Genomic DNA, 13,938 nt, shown 5'->3' with positions numbered 1-13,938 from the left:
AAAAAATAAGATAGAAATATTAACACTCACCCACTGCAAGATGTAACTTGAGGTTTTCTGTTGTAGCTGTACTCTGGCTTAGATGCAGCATAATGCAGAGGGAAAAATCCTCCAATCACAACATCACCATCTGAGTGCAAGGCTATGGGCTCGCTGCTGGCCAGTTTTGTACACTCAGGTAAACTGAAATCCTCACTTTTCACTTCCCCTTTCCGTAAACCACTCAGTGGTTCTCTCACAGCCTCTTCTTTCCTCATAACATCTCCCTCCATCCTTTTTGGTTTTCTTTCAACTACAGTTTGAGGAACATCAGAGAACATGATACAAACAGGATTTAAAAAGAGATAAAAAAGCAGCCAAAGACAATTAGTAAAAAGGATTGAATGCATTTTCTGTTGTATAATAACTTTGTGTGCTGAAAACAGTTTCCTGGCTTTGGTTTTCTAACATACTCTGTAACAGACTAATGAAGAGAGTTAAAAACTCAACGCTTTTGTCAATACATTTTTTCATATGAGTCATCATGAGATTAACCAATCAGAGTGACACAGACACATGGGAGAGAGGATAGCTCAACAAAAGTTAATGTCTTCATCTCATTATATTTTTAGAAAACCCAGTGAAGTCACACTCCACAAGTGCCATAATATCTTGTTAATGTTTGCTCAGCTATGGTTCTATGGCCAGACGCACAGCAGAAATCATACAGTGAGCTAAACACTAGGTACAGAAAGTGTTATGGTAGCTAAATGTGGTCCAAATGTTACAGGACACCTGACACCTCATACTATAATGTGGTAATATTATAACTGTAGCAACAGGTGTTTTTATTGCAGTCAGTGATGTCCTATTGCGTTAAAATAAAGGTGCTCTTTAAATTGCAAGAGATATAGGTCATAAAATTATTATTCCTCTTTAACCCATATGATTCCCTGTAAGGCAGATAACATTTTGCTCATATTTACAGAGAAAGTAAACAAATTTAAATATAAATAATGAAATATTTTTAGTATTAGATATGAATTAACACATGAATATATTTTCTTTAACAATGTAATAAATCTGTTATAAGCCATTTGAATCTTATTTAATATATCTGTCTTTATTTTTTTAATGTATAAATATAGAATTGCAGTTCTTGAACATGTAAATAGTGAATTAACTAACAAAGTTAGAGCGCACTAGTATGAATAATGTGTAAACTATGCATTTTCATTTTACTTATACTATATATGTATGTTATCTTCCAAAATGGTGTATAAAAACAAAGTAATAGTAGTATGTATGGGTACCGGTATCCGGTGCCATAATGGCACCGGTTCTGACATATACGGTAGTAACCAGACCGAAAAGCATCGTACATTTCGGTGCTTTTTTTATTTCCTGAGATGTCATACACTTTGAATTCTAGCCAATCATTTTACGTTTCCGAGGATAGTAGGCGGGCCCAGGTACGTACGTTCTTTTAGAGCAGAGCTACAGATTAAAAATGCCCAAGGTGAAGCGGTCAAAGTCTGGCTGTACTTCACAGCAAAAGATGCAAACTCAGCAGCCTGCAACAAGTGCTTTAAGGTGATACTGTGCAAAGGAGGTAACACCTCGAATCTGATGAAACACCTGGCGACGCATAGCGTTTTTTTAAAAGCCGAGAAATGCACCGTATTTGATAGCTTGCTGCGAGACCTCACACCGAGCACATCTACTGCGGGTGTGGTGCCTGTTATTGGACCCGGAGTTAGCAACATCCCCCAAAAACCCGAAGAGTAGAGTCCTGGCCCCTAGCCCTGCCAGTGTAGCAGAAATGATGACGGATGATGATGGCAGCAGCAGCAGGTGTTCTTCTCTCCGTGAGTAGCTTAATGTTGTTCGTGTGTAATTTACGTTGAGTAGGCTAACCACGTTATTAAATTAATGCATGTAAGGTGAACTAGCAAACACCGTCGTAGTTACATGCGGCTCTCTTCTTGTTTGATGGCAGATACTCCCTTCACCCTGGCCATGACCAAAGAAAAAGTGGGAAACAGCTAAACATGAGAGGTTTTTGGACAAAGTTTGTGTTTTTTCCATTGTTTAAGCACTGCTTCCAGCCAAGAGTGATAACATATATGCCCTATAGCTGCAGAAAAGGCTAACATTGTTATCTTTTTACAAAAAAAACAGCTAAACATAAGAGGTTTTTGGACAAATTGTGTGTTCTCCATTCTTTAAGCACCGGTTCGAGCACCATTTAAGCACCGGCACCGTTTCAAAAGTACCGGTTTGGTACTGGTATCGGATAAAACCTAAACGATACCCATCCCTAGTAGTATGTTAGTGTTAGTAACGCTGTTACTTTTAACGTCATTATTCCTGTCAAGGTTACACTGTGTCGCGGACAGGATGAGGACCCAAACACAAAAACATAAACTGAAAGCGGTAGCTTTATTCGCTGGAAAGAACTTGAACACTAAATGCTAGAAGCAAAACATAAAAACTAGAAGCTATGAAACTAAAACTCAGGAAACTGGGGAACTAGAAACAAAGGGACTAGGAACTAAGGACTGAAGGGAAGTAACAATGGGAATCAGGAGTATGGAGACAACACACAGTATTGTGAGGGTTTGACACGACAACAAACAGGGGAAGACTGAGGACTAAAATACGCAGGCAGGATAATGAGAGGATGGGGAACAGGTGGGAACACAGCTGGGACTCATCAGACATAATGAGACATTGGGAAATCAAAACTCAAAACACTGAACACAGGACACGAGACTATCAAAGTAAAAAAGGAAACACAAGCGACATCCACAAAGGCGCTGATTGAGGAGACCCAGGGAACATGGAACACGGATCACAGGAGGAGCACAGAAATAGAACCAAGACACTAAATATGATAAATAACAATACAATCAAAGTAATAAACAACACAAAACACTGGGTCACCGACCCAGGACCATGACAATACCCATCAATGTTGAGTCTATTCTATATAAAATATTCTAGAGGCAAATGTGAGGCCATGTGTCCAATAGCTAAAGTTTGATCGAACCTCCTGATCACACTGTTAGCCTTTGCAGTAATTTCCATAGCTTAGTACTGCAAAATCAACAGTAAAAAACTCTAAAGGATGTTAGCAGTTTAGTACTGTAATTTGCATGTAATTGTGGGAAAATTCCATGAGATGACATTATTTTTATGGTAACTCACCGTTCTCATGGAAACAGCTGTAAAATACAGCAAATGTAACAATTGGTGATGTTACTGAGATTATACTATTACACCATCCGAATTTCTGTTGTTTTCTACTGTAGATCTAAGAGTAATTACTTAAATCCTCATTCAGAGTGTATTACTATAAAATGCGATTCACTGTGAAAGTAGTATAACATATAAACTCCAATATACAGCATAATTTTTAACTTAAGGAGTAAGTTGCAGCCACGCTAAAATTTAATTCCTTGAACTGAATGGAACCTCATATATTAATAAATGTATTTGTTTATTCAAACAATGTGAAACATTATTAATACTATTAATTAATAGTATACTTGTAAGGTTAGTATTGTGATAGAGTCGAGTATATTTTAATTATACTCTTGTAGACATTATGACATTATGCTAGTACAATTATGGTGAACAAAAAGTACATCTAAAAGTTAATTTCAAGAATACTGTTATGTACTAAAACGGGGGCCAATATAGTCCCAAGAAGCATTATTAGTATACGTACTAGGTAAGGTATACTTGGGAAATATAATTGAAGTATACTTATTTTTGTATGGCCAGCAACAAAAACTAATGGCTACATTTAGAGTAATGTTTAAAAATGACTTCATTTAGCAGGGTGTTCCTTTTTTCTCTTCTTATTCTTTCTTATACTGGACCTTCATTTGGTTTGTATAAGGTGGTACTTTTTAAGACACCTCTGCCTAACTACAGTGAACTAACCGAATAATATGCTCTGGTCGTCATTTTACACAAGTTAAGGTGTCACATCCATGAAACCTACACCACTAACCAGCATCAGTCCTACAACTTCACTCTCAAAATTAATAAATTCTGGGACAAGAAGAAACTGTATTTTTAGCGGTGCATTTTGTTGCAGGCCAGACTGCTATTAAATGCACTCTCCTAAACAAATAATTCCTTTGTAGCACCACTTCGTCTTGGTTCAGAAGAGATGTCCTGGATATACGTGATAATGTAACACGGGTGTTTATGTTTGTTCATGTTTAGCGCGTTGGGTTGTGTTTTTAAAGCAATTGTTACGTTTTTAAAGCTTTGTAATGCGACAGGTGCGATAGCCGACACCACACCTTCACCTGACGTACAACGTGACGTATGACGCACACGTCAGGTATTCACTTTCAAAACAACAATGGGGATAGAAAATATTGCTCGAGGTGGTTAATGCTCCTTTCGCTGGTTGCCAACCACCATTAAATAACAACAAGAAGAAAATATTGACCTGCTTTTCTTAGTTTTGCACGTTTAAGCCGCAATTCAGACTCAAACAAAGCTGCAAAGCAGGAGAACAACATGGCCATCAACTATTCTGTGCCACAGATCCAGTTCGCTGCAGCACAGAGTGATGATGATACCGTTAACATGTGCAACTTAGAAGTAGTCAGAGGTAACTGGATGTTCAATCGGGTTAAATGCAAGGTTGATTGGATTATATCTGAAGATTGTATGCTATTCATGATAACTCTGCTAGACTCCAAATTGCTCGTCCATGCAGGAGTATCTCAAAATTAAATGAAACCACTTAACACTTTTTCCCTAAAATGGACTGACATGGGACACATTAAAGTTGGATTGACACCAGATAATCAGTCTGAAGGTAAGTGTTTTTTTCACCGAAATGCGTTCTTATTACTGTTTGTTTTGACTTTTAAGCTACCCTACCAGGATATTTTCATTCAAATGCTAAGACAAAATGTCAATATCTATGAATGTGGAAACTCAAAAGACTAGTTAGTAATAGTTGCCGATGGATTTATGAGACTTGATAGAAACTTGGACGTTTGCAACAGGTGAATCGGTGAACTACCGAGGTTGCGCCCAAATGCTTAAAGCTGTTAGCTGGTCAGTGTTTTCAGGTGTGCTTGTACTACCTGTACGGTGCGGAGTGCTGACTAAGTCATGTTAAACCCATTAAAGCGTCGAGCTCAAATATCTTTTCATTTTTGTGCACTGCTCTCTTGTCGGCACACATTTTCTGTTTATTGAAGCCTTTTGTGAATAATTTTGATCATGTAAAAACTGGGAATTGGTCCCTATTGACAATACTCTTATTTTTTGCATTGCATATGTCATTTAGGAAAGGTAATTGGTCACTGAACTTTTTGCAACTATGTGTATTTCTAAATTTTGTGGCTTCAGTGCACGCAAATTTATATTGTTCAGTTTGCCTGTTAAAAGCCACAAACATGTAGCTAACTATAGGCTTTCTTGTGGAACTGAGAACTGTCCTGCCACTTTCAGAACATTTTCTGCCTTCATTCACATATGCCTAGGAATCACAGAACAAGAAGGGAAACCACTGAGGAGGAGTTTTATAAGTTCACTGGTGACCTCGGCTGTCAAGTTCCTGGATGAGGGTATGCTGCACAAAACTTCACAGCTCTTTGTGCCCCTATCAGATTTCATATCAAAGATGGGGGGAAAAGTATTATGTCCATTTGAAGGTTGCTCTAAATACTTCAGTGTTCGAACATCATTTTCCAGCCATATTTCTCGAAAACATAAGTAGACAGTTCAGCAGTCAAGGCAACAAGAAATTGGGGGATTTGCCATAATACAAGGACAGGACACAGTTAATCTATTAGAAGACAGTTGACTTTGTGTCATTTAAAAATGCAGGTTAAAATGCTCTTGCCAACCAGCACTATACAGAGCATCATAGAGGAATTTCAGGATCTTTGCAGCTGTGCAATGCACGAAACAAAAGTAGACACTGAATCTAACACCATCTCTCTTTTTTTCAGATGGCAGACCAAAGAATCTGAATGACACCATTACTCTGGAGCTTGTGAAAGATTTCCACTCCAACTGTCGGATGCGTGATTGTATGCGACAGAGGAGACAGAGGTCATCCGGAGGACAGGAGAAGTATGGTTAGAATTGTTGTGGAGTTGTGCAAGTTAACTGCAGAAACCCTAAACGTGCATCTTGTGAAGAGGTTGCTAAGATCATTGTAAACAGATACCCTCAAACATTTGCAGATTTTACTGAAAAGGGAGAAAGACTGGGTTGTGGACATTATTCACTACTAAGAAGCATCAAATCTAGAGTTGAACATGTTAATCGAGATAATACAACACATAGACTTCGTCAAACAAAGAGAACCAGGAATGAGGAAGATTGCAGTCCCAACAGTAATGCAACCTCACATAAAAAAGTTAGATGCCTTGTTGATAGCTATGGTTGTATAAATTGGCAACCAGTTGAACTTCCTGAGGGGGAAACGCCAGCTTCTTTAGAGGAAAAGAAACACATCTTGTTAACAATTTTTAATTCAGAAGGACCTGGAGCTGTGGAGAGACCTGATGTGGATGACTTCATGTGCCTCACATATATTTCTCAGCGGCAGCTTATCAGCAGTTGTCCCTCACTTTCAGTAGCTGAAATTCAGGAGCAGTGGCCATTCTTGTTTACTGGGAAAGGTCTTTCGAACCACTTTTACAAACTCACAGGTATCGATATCAGTGAGCGCTTAGGTCAGGCCCTCATAACCAAAGGCGGAAGGATTATTAACTATTTCGCCAGCCAGAAGCTCAAATGGAAACTTGGTATAAGGACACTCATCCAGCAGATAGAAAGTGAGGGAGTTTTGACCAACGACAAGGTTGGCACAGCAGCCATACTTCTCATGATGAGGTATTACAAGGAAGATGAAGACTCCCTCTTTGTCTTAGCAGATGTAAGCTTTTTTCATACAGCTCTACGTTTAATGCTGTTGCTTGCTGTCCTGTTATATTTTTTTATTTGTTACATAAAATGTCTTGGTCCTTTTTCTGGCAGGAAACATCTACCAGGATGTCCCTTGAAGCAGAGAGCAACCTGCCAAGCACCCCAAGGCTGATTATGCTTGGTAAGAAGTCATTTCGATCGTGGCTCAAGAGTTGGGCGTTCGCCTTGTAATCGGAAGGTTGCCGGTTCGAGCCCCGGCTTGGACAGTCTCGGTCGTTGCCTACTGGTGGTGGTCAGAGGGCCTGGTGGCGCCAGTGTCCGGCAGCCTCGCCTCTGTCAGTGCGCCCCAGGGTGGCTGTGGCTACAATGTAGCTTGCCATCACCAGTGTGTGAATGCGTGTGTGAATGGGTGGATGACTGGACATGTAAAGCGCTTTGGGGTCCTTAGGGACTAGTAAAGCGCTATATAAATACAGGCCATTTACCATTTACCATTTTTGAAATAGAGCTGATTAGACCACATTAAAATTTCTGTTTGGCACAGGAGCTTTTCGTGGACACAGGTATCCAGTCTCTGTTTTGTTAGCTCAAATTTCTGTAATTTCCTTTATAAACCAAGGTTGTTGGACATGTGTCTCAGTGAATCCAGCAAAGTAACAATATCAAATTTCACATTACATATTACTGATCAACGTAGTAGAATAGCTACACCAACAGCAGAAATACTGAAGTCAATACTGTAAAGTTTAACAGCAGCACAAACTATAAACTCCAAAATAACCATACAGTGGTTTCATCTCTGGTAATTTAATTGGGCTGAGTCTTTGTTAGGTGTGTTTAGTGTGCAGAATAATTCCCAATTATGTGCAATTATAATATGTTAAAACTGACTTATGTACATAAGGCCATTAATAATTAACTGTATGTAGCTATTTGCTTTATGACTATCTAGACAGTGTGAAGAAGTGAAGTATTGAAATTATTTTATGTTGCATAATGACAACATGTTGCCCCTATACATTTAAGGACAAAGTTCAATGACCGCCACCTGCTGGATGGTGAGTGCAGAGGGGCGTGTAATTGTTGAGCTGGACAAAGAGAACACCTTTGCTGATGCGATGTCAGTCTTCTTTGGTTCATTCTATGTATTGAACCTGGAATACCAGCAGTCAGCGTGTGCAAGGTTTTTTGTAAGGATAAACCCTGAAGAGGGAACAAAATGTACCTCCAAGGTTGGGACAAGCAGAAAGACTGGGACCACTGTGAAGCGAAAGGTTGTGCACATTAACCCTCATGTCACAACTTTCCTCCAGCGGCTTACTGAATTTGAGTGGAGAACTTCAAATTAGGTAACTGTTTTTGCCATTTTTAGTGAATTTCTTGTATAATTTAAGTGACCAATGTGTTGTTACCTGTGTCTCCACAGATGATCCATGGCCCATGCTTTCTGGACATTTACACAAGACGAACAACAATGAAGACAAGCTCTTTTGCCATCTTGCAAGATGCTGTCTCTGTCCAATAGGTTTTTTGAGTGCAACAGTTTTGATTTTTTTTCCTTCTTTTACCCGTTTGTTAAAAATTATTTCATCTACTTACACTTTAATTGTCACATGTATTGGATCACCCTACAAATCAATGAACTCAGTCCACAAAGCAAGATCAGGGTTCAGTGCAGGTCAGTCAAGTTCCTTCACACCACACACACTCATCCATGTCCTTGTGGACCCTGTTTTGTGCATTGATTTGGTGATGTGAGCCAGTATTTTGGACAAAGTGTATATAAAGGCAGAAGTGTGGGGCTTTATATTATATTCATTACAATTCAGTTTATTTGTATGGTGCCAACAAAATGAATGCCAAGGCACTTCACATTGTAGGTTTAAGACCCTACAAAATATAACTAAGAAAACCCAACACTTGAGCATATGTTGTCTGCCATGATATGGATACGACATAATATCGTTATTGTTTGTACAACCATCTGAGAAAATAATGTATTACATGGTTTAGTAAAAACAAATGCTTCCTCAATGAAAATATGTTTTCAGTTTTCAGTTGGAAATGTGTATTTCAGCAGGGAAAAATCAGAATTGAAATAAAGTGGTGTAAAGCACATGAATTATATTTTGTGTGTGTCTATCTATCTATCTATCTATCTATCTATCCATCCATCCATCCATCCATCCATCCATCCAATTTTTTTTGAACCCTCCAGTCTCTTACAGTATGTTACTGTTAACTGAAATTACGGTAAATTACGACCTGTTAAACAGTAAATGACCGCCTGTTGGGACACGGTGTCCTCTAGCAGAGATTAATATTTTTGGTACTGATGATGCGTGATAACGGTAAGTTACTGGTTAAAATATTGCAGTTTATTACCTTGCAGCGGGCTTACAGTGACATACTGTAGTGGGTCAGGGCTGTTCGGGGTTCTGTTTGTACAGTTATGTTTTGTTTATGTTGCCATAGTGACAGGTGACGCCCTCTCGCTGCGACGTTGTGTCCTTCCGGGGTCAGAGGGCGCCCTGTGGTGTTGTTGTTGTTGTTGTTGTTGCCGCGCTGAGCAGTTAGCTAGCGGCAGTGTTTTCTGCAAATGTAAATAAACGGCTGTGCTCCCTGGCTAGCTCACGGGAAGCAAGACCAAACGATACCTCCGTCTCCTCCTTGTCTGAGCTCGCCACATTGGTGTCAGAAGTGGGATAGCTCACCCTCGCCGTAATGGAGAGAGACATTCAGAGGCTGGAGCAAGCCGTCGAGGAGAACATTCCTCGCTTGGGAAACTGGCGATGGAAGAGAGAGGATGTGAGCGGCCATGTAAGTCCCCCGACGGGTCCCGATGGTGCGAGCGCACCGCGGCGGCGGCCCGTCGCGACAGATGCTAGGGCAATGCTTCATGGGCTACCTCTGTCGACCCACACGCCGAGCCCCCAACCACGAGCAGTTATGCCTACCACGCCAGTTAAGGTACCGAAATACAACGGGCTAACCCCGTTAGAGCCCTACCTCTCACAAGTGCGGCTAGCCGCCAGACATAGTGGCTGGAGCGAAGAGGAGACTGCTACACACCTAGCACTAGCATTAGAGGGAGATGCACTGCAGATACTCCTTGACCTAGCCCCGGCAGAGCAGCATGAGCTCCAGGCCCTCACCGCGGCACTCGAGAGGCGATTCGGGCAGCGGCACTCCACTGATCAGAGCAGAGAGCAGCTAACCAACCGGAGCCGTCGACCAGGGGAGAGCCTGGGCACCTTTGCAGCAGATGTGTTGCTGTATGCTCGTCGTGGCTACCCGGAGTTTCCAGCAGCGGCCCGTGAGGAGCTTAGCCTGCATGCTTTTCTGCGAGGACTTTTCCCAGAGCGACTACGCCAACACGTCCGCCTGGCCATGCCTCAGACTCTCCGTGAGGCGCTCCTTGAGGCTGAAAGGGCCGAGCCGGTGCTCACCTCGCGACTTAACCAGCAGGTGCCCCCCCCAAACTACCCCCAAATCAGAGCCGCAGACTGCGACGGGGAGGGGGAGGTCGCCGAGATGTCCCAGCTGCAACCCTCGGTGCCCCGGAGGCGTCCTCGTCGACCAACCGACCGCTGCTACCGGTGCGATGAGCCTGGCCATGTGGCGCGTGACTGCCCAGCACCAGCCCCGAAGACCGGAACTACGCAGCCTCAGGGAAACGAGGAGGGAGCGGTGTAGCGAGGGGACCACCGCTCCAGCTTCCTGCCCCCTTCCAAGGACGATGCACAGTGGTGGGCCGAGTTGGGCACCTCAAGGGACTCCACCTGAGCTGCTGTGTTGAGGACCAGCCATGCCAGGCCCTGGTGGACACGGGGTCTACCATTTCCCTGATACGACCTGGCGTGCTCCCTGAAACATCCGGGCCACTGGTGAAGGGTTGGTTGCCCACAGACACCCAGCTGATGACAGTGACGGGGGAGAAAACTGTTATGCGGGGGAAGAAACCGTTGCGGATCCGAGTGAAGGATCTAGAGCTGGTGCACGACTTCTGGCTCGCCGACATTCAAGACCAGTGCATCATTGGCCTGGATCTGCTGAGCCGCTGGGGGGCCTGCGTCGACACCGCAAAGCTGGCTATCACTCTTGGCGCAGAGACTTTTGCTCTCCAGCACGGCCAAAAGCAGGGAGCGGGGACCAGACGAGACAGGCGTCGGGCAGCTGCCGCTCAGCAGATTTCGGATGCCGGTGGCTCCGGGTCATCTCCACTCGCCTCAGCCTCAGCCTCTCAGCCTGACAAACCTCCTTCGACCGAGACCATCGAGGCTGTTGATGACCTTTGGCAGCGCAGCAGCGTAGGCCTCAACGTCGACCAACGCCAGCGGTTGAGGTGCCTCCTGGACGAGAATGTGGACATCTTTTCCGCCAGTGACAAAGACTGCAGGCAGACGAGTCTGGTCCAGCACACCATCGACACCGGCTCTGCTCAGCCCATCCGTCTGCGCCCACACCGGCTGCCCCTCTCGAAACGGCAGGTAGCGGAAGAGAAGATCCGTGAGATGGCTGCGGCTGGGGTGATCGAGCCGTCCAATAGCCCATGGGCGGCACCCGTGGTTCTGGTGGGGAAGAAGGATGGTAGCCCGAGGTTCTGCGTGGACTTTCGCCGTCTCAGTGCAGTCACCAAGAAGGACTCGTACCCGCTGCCGCGGATTGACGAGGCCCTAGATTACGTTACCGGCTCCAGTTGGTTCAGCTCCCTCGACCTACACAGCGGTTACTGGCAGGTGGAGCTAGCCCCCGACGCAAGGCCTAAGACTGCATTCACCATTGGACAGGGGCTGTGGCAGTTCAGGGTCATGCCATTTGGGCTCTGCAATGCGCCAGCGACGTTTGAGAGGCTGATGGAGAGGGTGCTCGTGGATATCCCTCGTAGCCGCTGCGTTGTGTACCTGGATGACCTGTTGGTGCACGGTGGCGACTTCGACAGTGCACTGTCTCACCTGAGCGAGGTCTTGAGTGCCATCCGACGAGCTGGGCTGCGGCTCAACCCTGCGAAATGCCGCCTGTTGGCGAGAGAGACCACGTTCTTGGGCCATGTGATCAGCGCTCGAGGTGTCGCCACTGACCCAGCAAAAGTGGCTGCGGTCCGGGACTGGCCGACTCCCTCGAACGTCCAAGAACTGCGGAGCTTCCTGGGCCTAGCCTCCTACTACCGTCGGTTCATCAAAGGGTTCGCAACAATGGCCAGCCCCCTCCACCGCCTGACTGACAAGGGACAGCTGTTTGGCTGGGGGGATGCCTGTGCTGCGGCTTTTGAACAGCTGAAGGAGGCCCTCACCAGAGCCCCAGACCTGGCCTACCCCGACGCCCGGCAACCTTTCATTGTGGACACTGATGCTAGCAATGTAGGGGTCGGGGCAGTCCTTTCCCAGCAGGACGAGGCTGGAGAACGGGTGGTGGCGTACTTCAGTCGTGCCTTGGGGCGAGCCGAGAGGAACTACTGCGTGACCCGGCGGGAGCTGCTGGCCGTAGTGCTAGCGGTGCGGCACTTCCAGCCATATCTGCACGGCTGCCGGTTCCTCCTGCGCACTGACCATGCATCTCTGACTTGGCTCCTGAACTTCAAACACCCAGAAGGGCAGGTGGCCCGGGTGGCCCGCTGGCTGGAGGTCCTTCAGGGCTATGACTTCGAGATCCAGCATCGGCCAGGTCGACAGCATGGCAACGCTGATGCCCTCTCCAGACGGCCCTGCGTAGCCGTCGAGTGCCGCTACTGCCTGCGACAGGAAGAGCGGGCCCAGGAGGTGCTGGGGGTGGCTACTGCTCAGGCCACAGCTGGCGGAGGGGGGTGGCTCCCATTGACAACGCAGCAGCTGAAGCGGGAGCAGGAGGCCGACGCGACGTTGGTTCAGGTGGGGGCCTGGCTGGAGGCGGCGCAACGCCCCGCCTGGACGGGGGTGTCGGGACAGGAGCCCGAGGTGAAGGCCTACTACTCCCAGCACAACAATCTGGAGACCCACGACGGCCTCCTGTACCGGAGATGGCGGGCCCCCGGTCAGGGCAGAGATCTCCTGCAGCTGTTGGTGCCTCGGTCGCTGCGGTCGCAGGTGCTTGAGCTGGTCCATGGCTCGGTGGGGGCAGGACACTATGGGAACGCCAAAACTCTCCGCCGTCTCAGGGGACGGTTCTACTGGCCTGGCTGTCGACGGGATGTGGAACTCCATGTGCACTGCTGTGACACCTGCACGGCACAGAAGGGCCCAACTCAACGCTCCACTGCCCCCCTTCAGCAGTACCTGGTGGGGGCCCCAATGGAAAGAGTGGGAGTGGACGTCCTAGGGCCTTTCCCCGTCACAGAGTCAGGGAACCGGTATGTGTTGGTGGCTATGGACTATTTCACGAAGTGGCCAGAGGCCTACGCGGTGCCGGACCAGAGCGCAACGACGACGGCCGAGAAGCTGGTGGAGGAGATGTTCACCCGTTTTGGGGTCCCGGCTGAGCTCCACAGTGACCAGGGGCGTAACTTTGAATCGAAGGTCTTCGGGGAGATCTGCCGGTGACTGGGGGTGGAGAAGACGAGAACCACACCGCTCCACCCACAAAGCGATGGCTTGGTTGAGCGCTTCAACCGCACGCTGGCCACCCAGCTCGCCATTCTCACCAGCCGCCACCAGCGAGATTGGGACCGACATCTGCCCCTGGTCCTTTGGTCGTATCGGACTGCGGTGCAGGAGTCCAGCCAGTGCACACCTGCCGCTCTGATGTTTGGACAGGAGCTCCGGACGCCTGTGGATCTGGTGTTCGGGTCCCCCCCCGAGCCGGAGATTGATGGTGGGCCAGAGATGGACTACTACAGGAGGCTCAGGGAGCGGCTGCAGGTGGTTCATGGCTACACCCGCCAGGCCCAGGCCAGCGCCGGAGAACGACAGAAAAGAGCCTACGACACCAAGTGCCGAGGGGGGGTTTTCATGCCTGGCGACAAGGTTTGGGTGTACTTCCCGGTTCGCAAGAGAGGAGTGTCCCCCAAACTCTGCAGTCACTGGCAAGGGCCGGCAGAGGTCGTGGAGCGGCTAACAGACGTGGTGT

At 46.5% G+C, this 13,938-nt stretch overlaps 1 protein-coding gene across 1 annotated transcript; it reads left to right on the top strand.

The window, feature by feature from the left end:
• Positions 1 to 6,547: 6,547 nt before the first annotated feature.
• LOC146373619 (uncharacterized) lies at positions 6,548 to 8,461 on the top strand. The gene is made up of 4 exons (XM_084949757.1): positions 6,548 to 6,907; positions 7,009 to 7,085; positions 7,931 to 8,246; positions 8,324 to 8,461. The coding sequence occupies exons 1-3, from the start codon at positions 6,548 to 6,550 to the stop codon at positions 8,244 to 8,246; spliced, it is 753 nt and encodes a 250-aa protein (XP_084805883.1). The 3' UTR covers positions 8,324 to 8,461.
• Positions 8,462 to 13,938: the final 5,477 nt, after the last annotated feature.

This window comes from Perissodus microlepis, chromosome 14 (genome assembly GCF_051167445.1).
Source record: "Perissodus microlepis isolate ML-2025 ecotype Zambia chromosome 14, ASM5116744v1, whole genome shotgun sequence".
Classification (NCBI taxonomy): domain Eukaryota; kingdom Metazoa; phylum Chordata; class Actinopteri; order Cichliformes; family Cichlidae; genus Perissodus; species Perissodus microlepis.
This window is presented reverse-complemented; position numbering and strand designations above follow the sequence as displayed.